General features: G+C 42.1%; 1 protein-coding gene across 1 annotated transcript in view; it reads right to left on the reverse strand.

Moving 5' to 3' along the window:
• Positions 1 to 21704, reverse strand: part of LOC121582485 (endoglin) — a 55117-nt gene extending 33413 nt beyond the window's left edge. Inside the window, exons 1-2 of the mRNA XM_041898304.2 lie at positions 21601 to 21704; positions 19489 to 19718 (exon numbers count right to left, since the gene is read on the reverse strand). Coding sequence (XP_041754238.1) covers positions 19489 to 19552 — 64 coding nt within the window. The 5' untranslated portion in view covers positions 19553 to 19718; positions 21601 to 21704. The remainder of the gene's footprint in view (positions 1 to 19488; positions 19719 to 21600) is intronic.
• Between the last annotated feature and the right edge of the window lie 967 nt (positions 21705 to 22671).

Below are 22671 nucleotides of genomic sequence, written 5' to 3' on the forward strand. Positions count from 1 at the left end.
ATAATGGTGTTTGCAGCCCTGAACCATTAATCTAAAGCCTAACCCCGCCTTATCAGGAAATCTTGGGGAAACCCTGGCAAACACAGAGCACCGTCAGGAGCTACTGCCTCCCTGAGGCAGAGTAAGCTATTTGTGTCCCGAGTCTGGTCAGAGGAGCCATGATGGTGAAGAGGGGAGGTAGGGGGGGTGTTCTGTCAGGGGCGGGTGGTTGGAGCACAGGGAGGGGAGGGGAGGGGATGGGGGTCAGGCCTGCTCCCTCCTCTCCAGCTCTACACACCTATTGTCCCGCTGTTTCCGCAGCCGCAGACTGAGGCCTGACCATCCACAGTAAGGTAAACAAGCTCTTATCAGTGCTCTGCAGGGGCCCACAGTGTCCCCTGGCCTCTCACCCCTATACTGCACAACACTGCACTGCACAGTGCCTTAACTCTCTCCCTATATCTCCCCAGGCCATACAAATCTCGCTAGTCTATCAATAAGTCCCTGATTATCACTGTCACTTTCACTACTACTGTGTATGTGGTAGTGGGTTGGGGGGGGGGTTATTTGTGTGTGCGTCTGTGCGTGTGCGTGTGTGCGGTTATTTAGGGATGTTATGTGGTACTGGCATTGGGGATGTGAAAGCTGGTCTGGAGACAGCTTGTCTTCATATACAGTAGCTCTGTTTACACTTCTAGGAGCCATTTGTCAGACGTCTCCTTTTGTCGGAAGTAGACGCAACAACAAATCCAATGACATTTGGAGGGCCTATGGCTCACTCAAACACACACACAACACATACCTATCTCTTAGAGGCTTGATAGTTGTTTCCCAATTAGTGTTCATGGACTGTCTGTCTGCTGCTGTTCCAATCTGACGTTTTGATGTAGACAAACTGTCTGTGCTCTTGTCATTCACTACACTAGCAGTTATTTCCTAGAACGGTGATGCAAGAAACTTTAGATATACGTTAAATACATTGCCATTCTGTTGATACAGGCTCTCCCTCTTTCTCCATATCTCTCTCTGTTTCTCTCTGTCACACACACACACACACACACACATTCAGAAACATATATCTGTCATATTCGAGGCAGCATCAGAGAGGGCAATGTTTTTGTTTCATTGGTTCGGTTGCCTCTTCCCTTAAATTGACAAGGTGTTCCATAAACAATTTATTAGCTCTCAGTCTTCAGGTTGGTCCCAGTGTGAAGAAATTAATTCATTGCAAAACGATGAGACATTTTGAATTTCCACTATAGCGAGAGTCTATTAATCTTCCAGGCGTTAATTAGCAAACGTGGCTTTTAAAGGGAAAAACTAATTTAGCGGTTGCTGTGCTTACACTGTTCCACCGAGCAGATGGAAGTATCAGAGACGCATTGCATACTGGGTGCTTCCAATCATTCAAGATTGATATTGCTTTGCACAGCATATGTTTATCATAGACCAACAGACATTACCCTGTTTTCTCCACTGATTTCCCAGAAAATATTAACGAGCCCACTTTTGGTTGGTCGCATAGGGGATAGCATAACAATAAAGGTTTTGAAGAGCCTTGCGGCCCGTGGCGATGGAGTTGCCATACCAGGCTGTGATGCAGCCTGACCGTATGCTCTCGATGGTGCTCCTGTAGGACACTGTGAGGGCCCTCTGGAACAGGCCAAATTTCATCAGCATCCTGAGGTTGAAGAGTTGCTGTCGTGCCTTCTTCACTATGGTGTCCGTGTATTTGTATTTGTATTTATTACGGATCCCCATTAGCTGCTGCCAGGCAGTTATACATTTTAAAAACATTACAATAAATTCATAACAGATTTCACAACATATTAAGTGTGTGCCCTCAGGCCTCTACTCTACTACCATATATCTATAACACAAAATCCATGTGTACATGTGTGTATAGTGCGTATGTTATTGTGTGTTTGTATGCATGTGTCTATGTTTGTGTTGCTTCACAGTCCCCGCTGTTCCATAAGGTGTATTTGTATCTGTTTTTTAAATCTAATTTTACTGCTAGCATGAGTTACTTGATGTGCAATAGACTTCCATGTAGTCATGGCTCTATGTAGTACTGTGCGCCTCCCATAATCTGTTTTTGACTTGGGGACTGTGAAGAGACCTCTGGTGTCATGTCTTGTGGGGTATGCATGGTTGTCCAAGCTGTGTGCCAGTAGTTCAAACAGACAGCTCAGTGCATTCAACATGTCAATACCTCTCACAAATACAAGTAGTATATTTTGAGCCAGGAGAGATTGACATGTTAGCTCTCTGTGTACATCCAAGGGCCAGCCGTGCTGCCCTGTTCTGAGCCAATTGCAATTTTCCTAAGTCCCTCTTTGTGGCACCTGACCACACAATTGAACAGTAGTCCAGGTGCGACAAGACTAGGGCCTGTAGGACCTGCCTTGTTGATAGTGCTGTTAAGAAGGTAGAGAAGCGTTTTATTATAGACAGACTTCTACCCATCCTAGCTACTGTTGTATCAATATGTTTTGACCATGACAATTTACAATCCAAGGTTACTCCAAGCAATTTAGTCTCCTCAACTTGCTCAATTTCCACATTATTCATTACAAGATTTAGTTGAGGTTTAGGGTTTAGTGAATGATTTGTCCAAAATACAATGCTTTTAGTTAGAAATATTTAGGACTAACTTATTCCTTGCCACCAATTCTGAAACTAACTGAAACTAACTTTGTTAAGTGTTGCTGTCATTTCATTCGCTGTGGTAGCTGACGTGTATAGTGTTGAGTCATCCGCATACATAGACACACTGGCTTTACTCAAAGCCAGTGGCATGTCGTTAGTAAAGATTTTAAAAAGTAAGGGGCCTAGACAGCTGCCCTGGTGTACTCCTGATTCTACCTGGATTTTGTTGGAGAGGCTTCCATTAAAGAACACCCTCTGTGTTTTGTTAGACAGGTAACTCTTTATCCACAATATAGCAGGGGGTGTAAAGCCATAACACAAACGTTTTTCCAGCAACAGGCTATGATCGATAATGTCAAAAGCCGCACTGAAGTCTAACAAAACAGCCCCCACAATCTTTTTATCATCAATTTCTCTCAGCCAATCATCAGTCATTTGTGTAAGTGCTGTGCTTGTTGAATGTCCTTTCCTGTAAGCGTGATGAAAGTATGTTTGTAGTAAAATAGCATTTTATCTGGTCAAACACAATTATTTCCAAAAGTATACTAAGGGTTGGTAACAGGCTGATTGGTGGGCCATTTGAGCCAGTTAGGGGGGCTTTACTATTCTTAGGTAGGGGAATAACTTTAGCTTCTCTCCAGGCCTGAGGGCACACACTTTCTAGTAGGCTTAAATTGAAGATATGGCAAATAGGAGTGGCAATATTGTCCGCTATTATCCTCAGTAATTTTCCATCCAAGTTGTCAGACCCCGGTGGCTTGTCATTGTTGTTCCACGCTTACTTTACGGAATTCAAAATTACAATGCTTGTCTTTCATAATTTGGTCAGATATACTTGGATGTGTAGTGTCAGCGTTTGTTGCTGGCATGTCATCCCTAAATTTGCTAATCTTGCCAATGAAAAAATCATTAAAGTAGTAGGTAATATCAGTGGGTTTTGCAATGAATGAGCCATCTGATTCAATGAATGATGGAGCGGAGTTAGCTTTTAAGGTGCTCCAAAGCTTTTTACTATCATTCTTTATGTCATTTATCTTTGTTTCATAGTGTAGTTTCTTCTTCTTTTTATTCAGTTTAGTCACATGATTTCTCAATTTGCAGTACATTTGCCAATCAGTTGTACAGCCAGACCTATTTGTCATCTCTTTTGCCTCATTTGGTCTTTTACCAAATAGGGCTATCTTCTGTATACCACCCCTACCTTGTCACAACACAACTGATTGGCTCAAACGCATTAAGAAGGAAAGAAATTCCACAAATTAACTTTTAAGAAGGCACACCTGTTAATTGAAATGCATTCCAGGTGACTACCTCATGAAGCTGGTTGAGAGAATGCCAAGAGTGTGCAAAGCTCTCTTCAAGGCAAAGGGTGGATATTTTGAAGAATCTCAAATATAAAATATATTTAGATTTGTTTAACACTTTTTTGGTTACTACATGATACCATATGTGTTATTTCATAGTTTTGATGTCTTCACTATTATTATACAATGTAGAAAATAGTAAAAATAAAGAAAAGCCCTGGAATGAGTAGGTGTGTCCCCTGTAGCTCAGTTGGTAGAGCATGGCGCTTGCAATACCAGGGTTATGGGTTCGTTTCCCACGGGGGGCCAGTATGAAAATGTATGCACTCACTAACTGTAAGTCGCTCTGGATAAGAGCGTCTGCTAAATGACTAAAATGTAAAATGTGAAATGTGTATCCAAACTTTTGACTGGTACTGTATATATATATACAGTACCTCACATGTGACCCGAGATAAGACTATGAACAAAGTCTATTAAAACAGAATATCTGACTCCATAAATAGTATAGTAAAAGTATAGTATAGTTGGGTTCGATCCCCGGGACCACCCATACACAAAAATGTATGCACGCATGACTGTAAGTCGCTTTGGATAAAAGCGTCTGCTAAATGGCATATTATTATTATTATTATTATTATTATTATTATTATTATTATTATTATTATTATTATTATTATTATTATTATTATAAAACCATGTGCAATCATGTATTATGAGTTTAGATCAAGGAATGGTATTATTTGATCATTTTGAAAAATGAATGATTCACATACAAGGCATAAAGCTTAAGTTACAAGACAATACTAACATTAACAAAACATTAAGTATCTAAGCATGATCAGAGAGGGAGAGAGAGAGACAAATAAACCATGGGAGAGAGAGAGAGAGAAAGAGAGAGAGTAGTGTTGTCACAATACCAGAATTCTGACTTCGATACCAGGTTCAGTACACGATACTCGATACCATCATGATACTCGATACCAAAACGATTACCAAAACGATATCAAAACGATACCACGGCAAAAAAAGGTGTATTAGCCAAAGTCACAGAATGGCACTTGAGCCTGACAGATAAACTCAGCTACTGCTCTGTTCAATCGTTGGGCATCTTTTGAGTTCAATATCATTACATTAGACATTTTATGTCAACATTTTTCAGAGACAGCCATGTAGGTATAAATGAATCAATTATACAATCATACAATTAATTTGACATTGTTTGTATCAATCTAACTACAATGCATAACATCATAATGGTCATAATTTATTTGAATGGTAAATCTCTGTTGATAAACTGGGTAAATCAAGATGTAGCCAAAATCTTTCGTCCTGTGTAAATATCCCGTTTCTTGTTTTTTTTTTGTCTATATTTTCTCAATTTTTTACTTCCATTCTTTAACTAAATATACTTTCCTGCAACCCGCCTCACCCAACGTGGAAAGGATTCTATTATTTCTTTATAACTTTCATCAAGAACCGTAAGCTGAAAATAGTGGCTACCTGTTATTAGTCACCGTTAGCGTCTTCACCATTGTCCGTGGCCTACACTATCCACCAGCCAGCTCTAGCTCTAGCCTGGACAATTCGTCGGCCAGTCTGCACAGCGTGCTATCGACCCAGCGTGCTATCGACCCAGAGCTTATTGGACTTTCTGCCGGAATCACTGGACCCTAGCGCCGGATCATCACAACCAGCTAGCTAGCTGCAACCTGTTGTTGACTGATTACCATTACCATTGCCCTATAGCAAGCACCAGTTAGCCTTGAGCTAGCCTCAGGCCCATCTCCCGGCTATCTACCTCTCTGTCAACCGGACGGGACCTCCTAGTGTTGACACTGAGCCCCCGCCGATCCAACACGACTGGTTTGCCGACGAAATAGTCTGATGTGGTTTCAACAGGCTTCCCGTTGCGACGACCACGAAGATCCATCTGCCAGCCCCGGCCCGCTAGCACACGCAAACTACAACTGTGCTCCCTGCTAGCTGTGCTGAAGCACCAATTTGAACTGCTCTCGGACTCACATATTGCTGTTCACTGGACCTTATGATCACTCAGCTGCACAGCTGATGCCTGCTGGACTGTTCCTTTACACGGTACCCTGTCCTGTTTATTCTGTTTAGTCTTAGCCCAAACGTTATCGCTATTTCCAGTTGTGTCTTAGCTCTCTCTAATAACACATGTGACTGCTTTATGCCTCTCTCCCATGTCAATTATGCCTTGCCTATTGCTGTTTGGGTTAGTTCTTATTATACAATTTCAATGTAGAACCCCTAGTCCCTCTCAAACTGCCTCATATAGTTCCTTTGTTCCTCCCCCCATACACGCCGAGACCGGCTCAATCGATGCCTCCAATGACGCTATCTCTTTCATTGTTACCCAACGCTTAGGGTTACCTGAACTGTACTCATATCCTTCCATATCCTTTTCTGTACATAATGCCCTGAATCTTTTCTACAACGCCCGGAGAACTGCCCCCTTTATTCTATGTACCCAACGCACTAGAAGACCAGTTCTTAAAGCCTTTAGTCGTATCCTTATTCTAGTCCTCCTCTGTTCCTCTGGTGATGTAGAGGCTAACCCAAGCCCTGCAGCCCCCAGTATCACTCCTACTCCCCAGGAGCTATCATTTGTTGACTTCTGTAACCGTAAAAGTCTTGGTTTTCTGCACATAAATATCAGAAGCCTCCTTCCTAAGTTTGAGTTATTCACTGCGTTAGCACACTCCGCCAACCCTGATGTTCTAGCAGTGTCTGAATCCTGGCTTAGGAAGGCCACCAAAAATTCTGAAATTTCCATCCCCAACTATAACATTTTCCGTCTAGATAGAACTGCCAAAGGGGGTGGAGTTGCAATCTACTGTAGAGATAGCCTGCAGAGCTCCATCATACTATCCAGGTCTGTGCCCAAACAGTTTGAGCTTCTACTTCTAAAAATCCACCTTTCCAGAAATAAATCTCTCACTGTTGCCGTTGCTACAGACCCCCTCAGCCCCCAGCTGTGCCCTGGACACCATATGTGAATTGATTGCCCCCCATCTATCCTCAGAGTTCGTACTGCTTGGTGACCTAAATTGGGATATGCTTAACACCCCGGCCATCCTACAATCTAAACTAGATGCCCTCAATCTCACACAAATTATCAACGAACCTACCAGGTACAACCCCTAAATCCGTAAACATGGGTACCCTCATAGATATCATCCTGACTAACTTACCCTCTAAATACACCTCCGCTGTCTTCAACCAGGATCTCAGCGATCACTGCCTTATTGCCTGCGTCCGTAACGGGTCCGCGGTCAAACGACCACCCCTCATCACTGTCAAACGCTCCCAAAAACACTTCAGCGAGCAGGCCTTCCTAATTGACCTGGCCCAGGTATCCTGGATGGATATAGATCTCATTCCGTCAGTAGAGGATGCCTGGTTGTTCTTTAAAAGTAATTTCCTCTCAATCTTAAATAGACATGCCCCATTCAAAAAATACAGAACTAAGAACAGATATAGCCCCTGGTTCTCCTCAGACTTGACTGCCCTTGACCAGCACAAAAACATCCTGTGGCGTACTGCATTAGCATCAAATAGCCCCCGCGATATGCAACTTTTCAGGAAGTTAGGAACCAATATACACAAGCAGTTAGGAAAGCAAAGGCTAACTTTTTTCAAACAGAAATTTGCATCCTGTAGCACTAACTCCAAAAAGTTTTGGGACACTGTAAAGTCCATGGAAAATAAGAGCACTTCCTCCCAGCTGCCCACTGCACTGAGGCTAGGGAAACACTATCACCACCGATAAATCTACAATAATCGAGAATTTCAACAAGCATTTTGCTACGGCTGGCCATGCTTTCCACCTGGCTACCACTACCCCGGCCACCAGCTCTGCACCCTCCGCTGCAACTTGCCCATGCCCCCCCGCTTCTCCTTCACACAAATCCAGACAGCTGATGTTCTAAAAGAGCTGCAAAATCTGGACCCCTACAAATCATCTGGGCTAGACAATCTGGACCCTTTCTTTTCTAAAACTAGCCGCTGAAATTGTCGCAAACCCCTATTACTAGCCTGTTCAACCTCTCTTTCGTAACGTCTGAGATCCCCAGAGATTGAAAGCTGCCGCGGTCATCCCCCTCTTCAAAGGGGGTGACACTCTAGATCCAAACTGTTACAGACCCATATCCATCCTGCCCTGCCTTTCAAAAGTTTTTGAAAGCCAAGTCAACAAACAGATCACCGACCATTTCGAATCCCACCGTACCTTCTCCGCTATGCAATCCGGTTTCCGAGCTGGTCATGGGTGCACTTCAGCCACGCTCAAGGTCCTAAACGATATTATAACCGCGATCGATAATAGACAGTACTGTGCAGCCGTTTTCCATTGACCTGGCCAAGGCTTTCGACTCTGTCAACCACCGCATTCTTATTGGCAGACTAAATAGCCTTGGTTTCTCAAATGACTGCCTCGCCTGGTTCACCAACTACTTCTCAGATAGAGTTCAATGTGTCAAATCGGAGGGCCTGTTGTCTGGACCTATGGCAGTCTCTATGGGGGTGCCACAGGGTTCAATTCTTGGGCCAACTCTTTTCTCTGTGTATATCAATGACGTCGCTCTTGCTGCTGGTGACTCTCAGATCCACCTCTACGCAGACGACACCATTTTGTATACATCTGGCCCTTCATTGGACACTGTGTTAACAAACCTCCAAACGAGCTTCAATTCCATACAACACTCCTTCAGTAGCCTCCAACTGCTCTTAAACACTAGTAAAACTAAATGCATGCTCTTCAACCGAATCGCTGCTTGCACCCGCCCACCCGACTAGAATCACTACTCTAGACGGGTCTGACCTAGAGTATGTGGACAACTACAAATATCTAGGTGTCTGGTTAGACTGTAAACTCTCCTTCCAGACTCACATTAAGAATCTCCAATCCAAAGTTAAATCTAGAATCGGTTTCCTATTTCGCAACAAAGCCTCCTTCACTCATGCTGCCAAACATGCCCTCGTAAAACTGACTATCCTACCGATCCTTGACTTCGCGATGTCATTTACAAAATAGCTTCCAACACTCTACTCAGCAAATTGGATGTTGTCTATCACAGTGCCATCCGTTTTGTCTCCAAAGCCCCATATAATACCCACCACTGTGACCTGTACGCTCTTGTTGGCTGGTCCTCACTACATATTCGTCGCCAAACCCACTGGCTCCAGGCCATCTATAAATCACTGCTAGGCAAATCCCCGCCTTATCTTAGCTCATTGGTCACCATAGCAACACCCACCCGTAGTCTGCGCTCCAGCGGGTATATCTCACTGGTCATCCCCAAAGCCAACACCTCCTTTGGCCGCAATTCCTTCCAGTTCTCTGCTGCCAATGACTGGAACAAATTGCAAAAATCTCTGAAGCTGGAGACACTTATCTCCCTCACTAACTTTAAGCATCAGTTGTCAGAGCACCTTACCGATCACTGCACCTGTACACAGCCCATCTGAAATTAGCCCGCCCAACTACCTCATCCCTATATTGTTATTTATTTTGCTCATTTGTACCCCAGTATCTCTATTTGCACATCATCTCTTGCACATCATTCCAGTGTTAATACTAAATTGTAATTATTTTGCACTATAGCCTATTTTATTGCCTTACCTCCATAACTTGCTAAATTTGCACACTGTATAATATATGTATTTCTGTTGTATTTTTGACTTTGTTTTGTTTTCAATCAATCAATCAATTTTATTTTATATAGCCCTTCTTACATCAGCTAATATCTCGAAGTGCTGTACAGAAACCCAGCCTAAAACCCCAAACAGCTAGTAATGCAGGTGTAGAAGCACGGTGGCTAGGAAAAACTCCCTAGAAAGGCGAAAGCCTAGGAAGAAACCTAGAGAGGAACCAGGCTATGAGGGGTGGCCAGTCCTCTTCTGGCTGTGCCGGGTGGAGATTATAACAGAACCATGCCAAGATGTTCAAAAATGTTCATAAGTGACAAGCATGGTCAAATAATAATCAGGAATAAATCTCAGTTGGCTTTTCATAGCCGATCATTAAGAGTTGAAAACAGCAGGTCTGGGACAGGTAGGGGTTCCATAACCGCAGGCAGAACAGTTGAAACTGGAATAGCAGCAAGGCCAGGCGGACTGGGGACAGCAAGGAGTCACCACGGACGGTAGTCCCGACGTATGGTCCTAGGGCTCAGGTCTCTCAGTTGGCTTTTCATAGCCGATCATTAAAGAGTTGAAAACAGCAGGTCTGGGACAGGTAGGGGTTTTACCCCATATGTAACTCTGTGTTGTTGTTTTTATCGCACTGCTTTGCTTTATCTTGGCCAGGTCGCAGTTGTAAATGAGAACTTGTTCTCAACTGGTTTACCTGGTTAAATAAAGGTGAAATAAAATAAAATAAAATAAAAGTCGCTCTGGATAAGAGTGTCTGCTAAATGACTAAAATGTAAAACGCCTATCCCCAATACTGGTGAATTCATATTCAATAGTTATTGAGCTTGTTATCGATGATTTCATGTGGCTACAGATGACAAACAATCTGTTTCCCTTTCATTTGGGACTTATTATATGGTACTGATCAATAACATTTGCATAGAAGTAGCAATCTCTTCTTTTATAAAAGTGCGTGCTGTCTCTTTAAACCTCGTAATGACGTCATTCATGACGAGCAACACGTCCACTAGTTGTGCACGAATCTAGGATTTTTGCTCGACTCCCAACACATGCTGAAACGGATGCGCATACACGTACACAACACGTCATTATTGCAGAGTCCTACTCGGAAGACTACATTTTAATTCTAGAAGACTGATCAATTTGCTCAACAACTTAGCCTATAAAAGGCCTATTTGGTTTGAATATGTTAGGTGATGTGTAGGAACTAGAATATTTCAGTCATATTAATGCTGTGCGCAGCCTTGACGATGGAATGATGCGGCGCACTATACGCTAATAAGCCTATTCTTTGCCATGGTATAGCCCTATTCGGATCGATATCACTAGAGACGTTGGGTTATGTAATTATTTTAAGATTATTCTATTGATTTTTAAATCAGTCCACGATTGTGCACCCCAATACATGTCAGAAATGCTTTTAAATTATGTACCCGGTAGGTCCCTCAGGTCCTCTGGCACTGGCCTTTTAACTATCCCAAAGCCTAGGACCAAGAGGCATGGAGAGGCAGCCTTTAGTTATTATGCCCCCAGCCTCTGGAATAGCCTGCCAGAGAAACTGAGGGCGACCGAAACTCTGGACATATTTAAAAGAGATCTTAAAACACATATTTTTAGCTTTGCTTTTCCTTGGGGTGTTTTTTAGTCGTTCAGTTTTTGTCAGTCTTTTGTTTTTAATCTTATGTTTGTTGTGTAGTAAATATTTCAGCTTTTAGTTTAATTGATTCTATATTTTTTCCTGTGATGCACATGGCGTTGCATTCCATGTCTTAAATGTGCTGTATAAATAAAGCTTGATTTGATAATTATCCAAGCATGTGCATTATTCCAGAGGATGATTCACACAGGATTAGTTTTTCCAAATTGCCCCCTGTAATTCTGATTTTTTTCCACATTAAATTGACTCTTATGACGGAAGCCTGGAGGTTTTTATTCTAGGCGTGAAGATATTTCAACGTCATGTCTAGACGATAATAAGATACACTGATAACTTGTACTTGGTGTATAGGTGTAATATTTAAATGGATTTAAGTTAGATCAGGTTAGTTACAACTGGGGTTGGAGCGAAAACCTACAGGAAGGTTGCTCTCCAGGAACAGGGTTGGAGAGCCCTGACCTAGGTCATCAACAGCCCGCCAGGGTTTCATTAAATAAACTATAGGCACAATACTTTTTATTGCACAATTAGGCTTTATTAAACTGATGCATTTGGCTATGTTCAACTTAAATTCACTGGCACTATGAAGAATAGCTTAGCCATACTCATTGATAGCCTAATATATACTTTAACATACTTTCGGTGAATTTACGAGGCATTGCAAGACAATACATTGCGAGATTACCTAGATATAGCCTATGCGCACGAATCCAACTGTATGTCTGCCTGCCTGCCCCGATCCTCTCCCTCCCTCGCCGCTCGCCTGCTCTTTCTCTTCGCTATGCAAAACGCTAGTGTGTGTTTGGTCTTCAGTCTGTTGTGTGTAGAATAGCTCAGCCTACTCATTGATAGCCCCTCCTTGAGTGAACTTGCGCGACACATTTAAATGTTTTACATTTTAGTCATTTAGCAGACGCTCTTATCCAGAGCGACTTACACATTGCAAGCCAAGAAATTGCGAGATACAGCATTGCGATAGCCTATACATCTTTTGAATACCGATGCACGGTTCTGGGCAGACATGCCTACCTATGCCTGGCTGTGCCCCTCCCCTCTCTCTCCGCTCTATTTAGCTCGCTCTTTCTTTGCTGTCAAAGATGCAAGAGTTTGTGTTTTCGGATGTAGCCTACTGCAAGTAGTTTCCTCCATTGCAAAAATACTGAATCTTAGGAGTCGAGGAAGTTTGACACCCAGAAATGGGAATCGACGGACAAGGAGTTGAGGAATCAATTATTTTGGAGTCAACTCCCCACCACTAAGGCCAACACGGTCAGTTGAGTTCGGTGAGAAATAGACGTGACAGACGAAGGGGGGAAGTATGTTTGAACATGATGGAGGGACGATTAAGTTTATTAATACAGTTTTTGTTGACAATCAGCTTTAAAATTAGCATATTTTACCTTATGGTTTGGTATCACAAACTAGTACAAGTACTAGTGTAGTGAATTGATGTTAGCTTCAGCTGTGAGCTAGCAATGAAAGTTAGACTACAAAACTGGAAGCTACCGGTATCTTCTTGCATTGTAAAGTGTTCTAGCCTGTATGGACATTGTTTTGCGAACAGTAATTAACAGTTTGAACATTTCTACATGCCATGTTGCATTATTCAGGTGTGTTAACTTCTGTGCAGCATGAGTGGAGAGCAGTGGAGGCTGGTGGGATGAGCTATAGGAGGACAGGCTCATTGTAATGGCTGAAATGGAATCAATGGAAGGGAGTCAAACGTGGTTTCCATATGTTTAATATGTTTGATACAGTTCCATTTAGTCCATTCAAGTCATTACATTGAGCCTGTCCTCCTATAGCTCCTCCCACCAGCCTCCTCTGGTGGGGAGCTAACATGTTGCAGCCCAGACTCCCAGTGCTCTATCAATGAGTAAGTGGAGCAGGCAAGAGGCATGAACGGTGCACTCGCGCTGTAAGGGGACATCGGCTGCGCTGATAGACAGACTTTATGACGTGAGACACATTTGACAGAAGTACCTAAAGTAACCAAAATTCTAGTACTGAACCGTTTTTCATGTTCTAGTGTCAAACAAGTTTCAGTATACTATACAACACTTAGAGAGTGTATCTGACCATGGCAGGTCAGGAACAAAGAGAAAGAGACAATTAATATAAGTCCCTTTTATAACATCTGAGTTGTTTGGATTTAAAATTTGAGTTGTTGACCAATAGCATTACTGTTGAGTTAACCCCCAATCAGACATGAGACCTACAGGATATAAAGACAACAGCACCTACTGCTTCACAAAACTGTGACATAATGGGGAATGTGGAGAGCAGCAAAGAGAAGGCTGCATTCCTGAGGAGACAATAACACCTTTTGCATAGTTGATAAGTCACTTCGGGGACCGCCCTACAGGAGCACTAATCAAAAGCATTTGATCATATTCAGAGGCACACTCTATAACCCTAAAAGTGGCCCCTACACAAACACACCAACACACACAAGAGCATACAGGCGTGCAGACACACAAACAGGCACCCACACACACACAAGCCCCCGAACACACCAATTTTGGCATAAATCAAAGAGAAATGTTCAGCACTTTACCACATGAATCCAGAGAAAGCAGCATGACACCTGAATCAACAGGAAGGTTCCACGTTATACACCCAGTCCATGAGACACATTGCAACAAGCTTCAATTAAAGCCTATGACACCCATCATAGCTTCAAAGCATCAACTGTTCAATAATAATTTCCTGTCTTTTAAAAGTTTAGCTGACAACACTCTCTGCATACTCTTTGATCAAATCAGCACACCAACAGAGCACACTAAATACTTTATGAATTTGCATAGTGGGAAATGCAAAATAGGTACCAAACAACCAAAATATAAAAAACAAACAGTCAACCAAGCACTTTGCCTGAGTTTTCTTTTTTTAAAGAGACAGGTACAAGTCCCCTTTCAACACTTCTGATTGGGCAGACATTTGGCTGAGCAAGGGCAGACTCGCCAGAGATAGGAGCTGCACAGCGCCATGCCTTATCTGTCCATAGTGTGCAGGCGCCCACCACTGGCATGAGCACAAGGAGATTGCCATTTTGATGAAGAGTTTATATCAGCGTCCGCTACTAATGAGGCATTCAAGGCTCACACCACAGCCAGCCGACGGACCCATGCCATACCGAGCCCCAGGGACGGTGCACTACCGATGGGGAAGACAGGAAGGCGAGGCCCAGGCCTTGGCCAGAAACAGTGACTGAAATGAGTGGACACTGAAATATCAATGACGGTGGTTTTTGTTTGCCATACAGTACTTACGCATCAAAGTGATGCATAAGTACTCCATGTTTAAATGTGTCTTTGTTATAGTGCTCTCTCTCTCTTTGCCTCATGGCCAAGTTATAGCAGTACTACTGGGGCTGAAGGCCCGAAAGATCGTCAAGGACTCCAGTCACCCGAGTCAGCTTCTACCACCAGGCCATCAGACTGCTGAAAAGCTAAACCTGGCTGTCTCCCTGAACAAACCTACACCTTAGAGACTATTTGCACCGGAGAGACTATACTGTCATTTTTACAGTAAATAACTAGCAGCACAGAAGCCAGTAAATTACTGTAGATTTACAGGCCTTTACTGAAACACTAATTTACAGCTTATTGCTGTAACACCTGACTACATCAACATGCTGTATTTCTAGAATTTACAGTGCATTACTGGAAGCACAGTGGTTAGTAAACTGTTGCAGATTCACAGTGCAGCCAGCTAGTGCCAACGATGGGCAGTATGTATTTGATATAGGTATTTCAATAGTTTCAATACCTATTTTGTAATTTGTATTTCACTAGCCTGAAGAACTATTAATGTATTTTGTAACAGTTTAATTAGAATACATTTATTTTTTATTTTCTAATACAAAAATTAAATTGCAAGTAGCCCGCTTAACTACAACAACATTCTAGGTAACATAATCTTTTTACTTGCAATGACTGTGATATGTTCTTGTTTATCTACATTAGTTTAATGCACTGATTGTAAATCGCTCTGGATGAGAGCGTCTGCTAAATGACCAAAATGTAAATGTAAAATGAACACTGCACACTGCTGGGTATTATTCTAATGAGCTCCGCCCCAAACAAGGCCATATTTGATCAAAATACAAATAGTTTGAGGGCGGAGCTTATTAGAATAATACCCAGCAATGTGCCTTGCGAGTTCATTTTAACATTTACATTTTGGTCATTTAGAAGACGCTTTTGTCCAGAGCGACTTAAACTAAGGTTGATTTTTCTTTACACATGTCACAGCAATTAAAACGTTTCTGTAACCGTTATTGAGAATGTTGTTGTAGTTAAGGAAACATTGGTTTTCAAGATATTTTGCAATTGTAACTAGATACCTTTTGATGTATCTTTGCCCATCTCTGGCTAGTGCTGAGTTCGTTACTGTAGTTTTCACAGTAACTTGCCACCAGCTTCCTGTAAGTTACTGTAATATCAGAGCAACGATACAGTACAATACTGTAAAATTAGCCTACTAGACTGTAAGAAAGTAAATGATACAGTAATTACTTGGGATTTGTGCAAGCAGGTTGGCTGCTAGGTATTTGTATATTACAGCATATTTACTAATATTTGGTGTTTTATATCACTTGCTCTTCTAGAGGCCTAAACAAAGGCTTCCAAACTGGCTGTGACTACAGGGCAAAACAGACAAAAAAGGACTTGGCAAAACACTCAAACAGTAAAGATGTAAGACTTGCTGGCACTACCACATATCAGTTCAATTGGTACAGCATTTTCACTAACGGGTGCAACAAATACAGTGCATTCGGAAAGTATTCAGACCCCTTGACTTTTTCCACATTTTGTTGTGTTACAGCCTTATTCTAAATTCATGGTGTGGTCCTTTCCAAATCATGTCCAATGAATTGAATTTACCACAGGTGGACTCCAATCAAGTTGTAGAAACATCTCAAGGATGATAAATGGAAACAGGATGCACCTGAGCTCAATTTCGTGTAGCGGAATGCCATTGAGCATTGCTCTTTACAGTACCGTACTGTAATACAGATTTCTTTGCTGTAAATTTACAGCAATTTGTTAGTGATATGCACCTTAGAAATGATTTGCACTGACTAACCACAAATCCAACCCTTACACACAAACTTACACACACACACACACAAACACCCATAAACAAACACACACACAAGCACACATACACTCAGAACTCATACACACACACACACACTGACACACACAAGGCTGCTGTTCTATTATATACTATTGATTCCAGTACCCACTTTATATTTGTAAATACAGTGTAAATACAGTCCATTACCTCTTCTATTAATTCAACTACTTGTTATTTTTGACTTGACTCGACTCTTTTCATTGTTATTATTGATTATTGATTAATGTACTGTATTGTTGAAGGACCTAGCACATAAGCATTTTGCTGCACCTTTTTTACCTGCTGTAAACAGTGTATGTGATGAATACATTTGACTTGATTTGAAGCATCTCCTTGCAGATGAGAAAAAAACTATTGTAAATGTTAGCCGCAAAATATGTTTCCTAGATATAAAATATTAAATAGGTTTAAATTAAATGGTTTCCTAGATGAAAGAGTGCCTACATTAACATTAGGTTATGCATAGCCTATATTAGAGTGGGCTAGATGTGTTTTACAGTGCTTTGATATGCTGTATGTCTTGTCGCATGAGGGGAATGACTTGTTAACAACTTACTTCAAGAAAAACACAACTTGCGAGCTGGAAAGAATCCTTTGGCTCTCTAAATGTTTTACATGACACTGCTGCCCTGATTTACTCCAGAGATAAAGTGAATCATCACACATCTACAAACAGGAACATTTCTCCGGCTGCAAACATTATCATAACCCATCAAACGCTTTCTCTTCCTTCCAGGGATGAGCGAGAGAGAGGAGAGAGAGGGGGGGAGGGAGGGAGGGAGAGAGAGGAGAGGGAGGGAGAGAGGGAGAGAGAGAGGAGCAAAATACTGTAGCATAGCTAGTACCACTCAGCGCTGCTAGAGTCAAAGAGAGGAAAAGAGAGGAAATTAATTGTTAATTGCAACAGTGAGATAGAAATCAGTCTGTGGTCGCGTCACTATGTCTCCCTGGTCCTGCCACCCAGTCTGGCTGCAGTCTGCAGGGCTGGCTCTGCTGCGGTGTGGGGAAGTGAGCTATTTAGACTCCCAGCGCCATTTTTAACAGAGGCAGCCGGGGGTTTCTTTTGGTTTGTAATTTCCCTCTATAAGGCCCTACTAAGGAGCTGTCTGTCATCTCTTTCTATCCCTCTCTCCCTCTCTTTCTCTCTCTCTGCATCTTGCCATAGTTTATTTCTCTATCTCTCTCACTCTCTTTAGTCCCTCCCCTCTTTCTGTCTCTCCCTCTCCTTCGCGTCATCTCTTATCTCAGTCTCTCCATCTCTCTGCCTCATCCCTCAACGTATCATCTCTCTCTCTCTCTCTCTCTGCACCCCTTTCCCGATCGCCCCCCCCCCCCACTGTGCCACTGATATGTTCTTGGAGAGTTACATAACCCTCCCACCACCACCACCACCATCATCTGCACCCCTCCCCACCCCTCCGCCTCCAGCATGGCTTCCTGAGGATGTGGGTCCCAGTGGCTCCCCTGCCTGCTGTTCAGCTACTCACCCTCCCTTCCATATGTCTGTCAGCTTCCCCCAAGGTCCCCTCCAGGCTCCCCTCCCTCTCTGGCGGCTGCCTAATCGCTTTTGTACTTTTCATTCGGTCTGTGGAGAGGGACCCGGCTAGGCGGAGGTGCAGTGGGAGACCTAGAGTTGACAACCGTCACGTCAGGCTCCCACAGGGAACTAATTGCAGCTGGGAGCCGATATAGTCACTACAGCCCCCCTGAAAGAAGGAAGGAGGAACTGTGGCAGGCTCCTATGGAGAACTACAGCAGAAGGGGACATCAATCAATACATTGCCGCTTTAGGGGAAGAACAATTAAGAGTCTCCTATGGAGCTACTGCAAAGAAGAAGGCAAGAGTCAACAGAGCCCCCAATTGGAAATTACTGTCCTGAATGGGGCCTACAGTCGACACAGCCCCCCGTTGGGACACCCCCAGAGAGGGACTGTAAAGCTGACAGCCCCCATGGAACTACAGAACAGAAGTCTGGAGCCCAACTACCATCTGGACTGGAGCGCAAATGGAGACCCTCAACAGGGATTTAATCCAGTGAGACCCAGACAGGACACAGCTCCCCAACCAGGATCCACTGCAGAAGGCTACACTGTCAACAGACAGTTCAGCCACAACCTCTCACTAGTGACTGGAGTCAACAAAATACTGTGTTCAGTAGCATTACTACATAGTATTCCCATTTTGAAGTCTTGAGGGGCTCATAGAATATTCCAGTAAGTGTTTTGGCATGTTTCAGTTATGTTTTTGGCTGATTTCTTTTTTCTTCTAGAGCCAAATACATCAAATGTGCATACTAAGTACAAAGTACCACTTGAGCACAGGGAGGATATCAGTGTATGAACCTGAAGGTCTTCTGGAATGGCCTGCACCACATCTGCTTCGTCTGACTACATAACCAACTGACAATAAGCATCACCCAAAGGATCCACCACACCTGTTAGCAGCCAAAGCATAATACAAGACCTGTCAGAGCATTACTGAACATTGCAGATACTTTTCCATTCCCTACATGACACTCCAGCTAGCTGCCAACTAGCAACTACAGCCATTTATCATACCTAAAAATATATGTTTTACTTGATAAAAATATACATGCAACGCAAGAAAGGTCTACCCTGCTTATAGCGTATACCAGCACAATAATTAACTGATGCACACATTTATCATTTAGTCCTTATCCTTTACAAGTTTTAAATAAATGAGGCTTCAGGAATTATTGTCAGTCAGACCCAAAATGAAACAAAATCTCTGTACCTAAACGATATCCTATTATATACAGACTCATCCGATCAACTTGAAATCCTAATGGTTTACAGAGAGAGAAAATAAAGCACTGGGTTGGTTTTTGAAAAAGAGACGAGTTTAGAATAACAAAGTCATGACAGGTCAAATGAAGGTTAATGGCTGTTTTTTTTACTTTGCTTACACAGAAGGAAAGACCCTCTAGGCTTCAATTCAATACCAGTCTCCAAGTCAAGTCTAGCACACTAGCTTTCAACCAAACAGCTCTTCACTAACACAACCATTTAGAAGAGATGGAAGTTGGAGGTTCAACCAAACATTGGTCTTACCTGAAGTGGCGATGGCAAGGCACAGTAGAAGCAGAGGTAAAAGCGACATGTTGCTGCTCTCCATCTCTAAGTCAGATATCTGCAGGAGTCTCAAAGAAGCACTAGCCAGTGTCTAGGTGCTTGGGCAGCGAGAGCAGTGTCCAATGGCAGCACGGCTGTGACTGTAGTGGCAGTGGTTCCGCTCCAGAGGGGTGACTACACAAATCCAGCCTTGATAGGTCAAAGGTCAGCTAGGAGAAAAGAGGCAGGGCATCAGTCGGAGATAGCCAACTGCCAAGCAAAGTCATAGGGAGAATCTCAATTGCATACTCCTCGCATCCTTTCTCCACTCTCCTCGCCTCCTTCTCAAAACCCATTGGATGAGAAAGCCAGAGGTCCCTCCCCTCTGACCTTTTCCTCCAATGGGTTTTGAGAAGGAGGCGAGAGGAGAGAGGATGCGAGGAGTATGCAATTGAGATTCTCCCATAGATGAGGTGATTCAAATAATACTGACACGGTACAATCAATAAGAAATAGTGTATACCTCTGATATAACTGATGTTTAATATTTATATCATCACATCACAGTATAATTAATATAATTTCAATGCACATACTGTCTCTTTGCCATAATTAAAAAATACTTAATTAATCAATTAATCAATGTGATAATCATCCTCTACAGTCAATGCTGGCAAGGTTTACAAATCCCCTCAAGGAACCTTTGCCATTGACAATGAAATGGTGAGATGGTGTTGCCAAGATTAACTGCATCACTTTATCTTTTATCTATTTTTCTGTCTTTTATCTTGGACAGTGCTATGCTATCTGAGCTTATTATAGGATTTCATTTTTTCTCCTGAGGGCCTGTTCCTAAACGGGCAGGATGAAATGCAGCACGCTGATTAACATCTTTTTTAGTGATGATTAACAAGGCCATTGCTAATAAATGTACCGCTCTCTACTGTACTGCTCTCTACTCAACTACCCCCCATTTGCTAGTAAGGTGCTTGATTACAACTGTTGCTATGATACCTAATCCAGATTCAAAATATGATAATCATTCAATACTGACCAACTACAGCACATGCAACAAGCAGTGGGCAGGTTATAATTTTAAGGGTATGGAATAACTATATAATAAATCAGCATGTGGATACAGAGAATCCTGAGGGGATATACTACTCTATTTATAAGGATGTAGCACAAAGTGAGTTGACATAACTTTTCCTTTTACGGTTTCACACAAAAAAGTATTGTTCCTCCAATGTTATGTGTTGCCATTTGAAATAAAACACAGGGGATGTATTGTGTTAACATGCATGCTAGAATAAGCTTGTACAATAACAAGCATGGAAATTCTTGATTATGAATCATCTGAAAACATTGTAATGATAGGTTACAAACGTATTAAGTTTATACTTCCAATAGGGCTATCTGTTCTTGCATAGCCCAGCTTTATTCACATTAGGGCGCAGAGCTCTATAAGTAATCCAGTTGTCAGTAACTAACTGCTGGCCCAGTCTGTCAGGAAATGGTACAGCGTCGCTTTCTTTAAATAATATTACAATGCAGAGATCTAATAAACGGGAGAGACTGCTCTTGCTATTCATATAGTGCGAGGGGAAACTACTATAAACTGTCTATATGCAACCAAAGCAAAACAAATGTAACTTTGGCTACTTCCTTAACCAGACAGACCCGAATTGTTGATGCCTAATAACGCTGACATTCGTAGCCTATGTATCGAGCATCAGACCCATAGCGGTCCATTTTTTCACTCTAACTATAGAAAATGGTCATTAGAAAGTAGTTGAATATTTCAGGCAAGCTGAAGACAGGCTATTAAAGTGAAACAAAAGCTAAATAGTTACTTTTTCATTTGACTGAGATAAATAGGATGAATAAGTGAAACTCATAGTTCTGATTTTCATATTTGGTTGCATATACGGCTATAGCCTAATATACGTTTTTCTGACAATAGCTCACAGTTCACAACTTTGTAATACTTGTTAAGAAGTTATCTTACGTAATTGTCACCTACCATTGGCTTCAAATAAACAACACAATAAGGGAATACATTGTATCAGTGACAACAACTAAAGCTGACAACAAATCATTGATACAACTCACATATCAATGGAGAATGGCCGTTTTAAATTGCGGGTATAGGCTAATCCACGAGCGCGAGAGAAGCGGTCAGTCATGTAAACTTTCAGAAACGTTCTAGTGTGGCCAGGCGGGCGGGCACAGTTTTACTTTAGTACCACTCCCACTGACCAGAGTCTCTCGCCCTGCTGCTAATGAGCGTCACTCACGTCAATGCCCGGAATACCGGTCAGCACCGTACATTGTGAAAGACAACCCAGGGATTTCTTTGAGATTTTGCAACTCAGGTGAATCGACAGCAATCATATATGGTCGACAGGTAGCAACCTAATGAATGAAAAGAAAGTCGAAAAAATACAAAGTATAAATGAGTTTGTTTTTTCCATTATTATTATTATTTTTTTTAAACATAACACATTCAGCATTATTACATTGTAATACCATTGAAGTAACCCACAATGTTACGTAGCCTATTATCATGAGTAAATGGCTTGTGTCTTTATAATCTCAGATGGAATGATGATGATAATGATGATGATGATGATGATCCCTGGGTTTCGAAGAATCTCACTTCAGTTATTACATCCAACTGGGTATCACACCGCCCTCTTGAGGACAATATTGCTACAACAATCATTATTTGTCCCTCTATTGTGGAGTTGTAACTTGTGTACTCTCTCTCTCAATCCTTGAGACTGTTTTGTTTATAAGAACAAATTTAGATCTTGTAACCAGGGATGTAATTTCAGAGTCAAAATAGGACATTATAATGTATAAACATATTACTAATATAGAATGTTATGATGTTGTGATGCTGATATCCGGCAATTGTCCTCTTGTCAAATCTCATATTTGATAGGCTAATTAATAAATTCTCTGGTCAGTTGTATATTTGGGACCAACTCAGAAACACTTATGTGGTTGCTATGGTGTCATAGTCAGAGAAACAGACAGGGCATAACAGTAGACTGCAGTGAAGGACAAATTACACATTCATTATTTCATACTTTAACAATGGCTGCTGCCTTCATGGAGACATACAACAGGCTTTTTATTTTTTTAAACATATCACAGTACAAGACTATCATTGTCATG

Source organism: Coregonus clupeaformis, chromosome 15 (genome assembly GCF_020615455.1).
Source record: "Coregonus clupeaformis isolate EN_2021a chromosome 15, ASM2061545v1, whole genome shotgun sequence".
Taxonomy (NCBI): domain Eukaryota; kingdom Metazoa; phylum Chordata; class Actinopteri; order Salmoniformes; family Salmonidae; genus Coregonus; species Coregonus clupeaformis.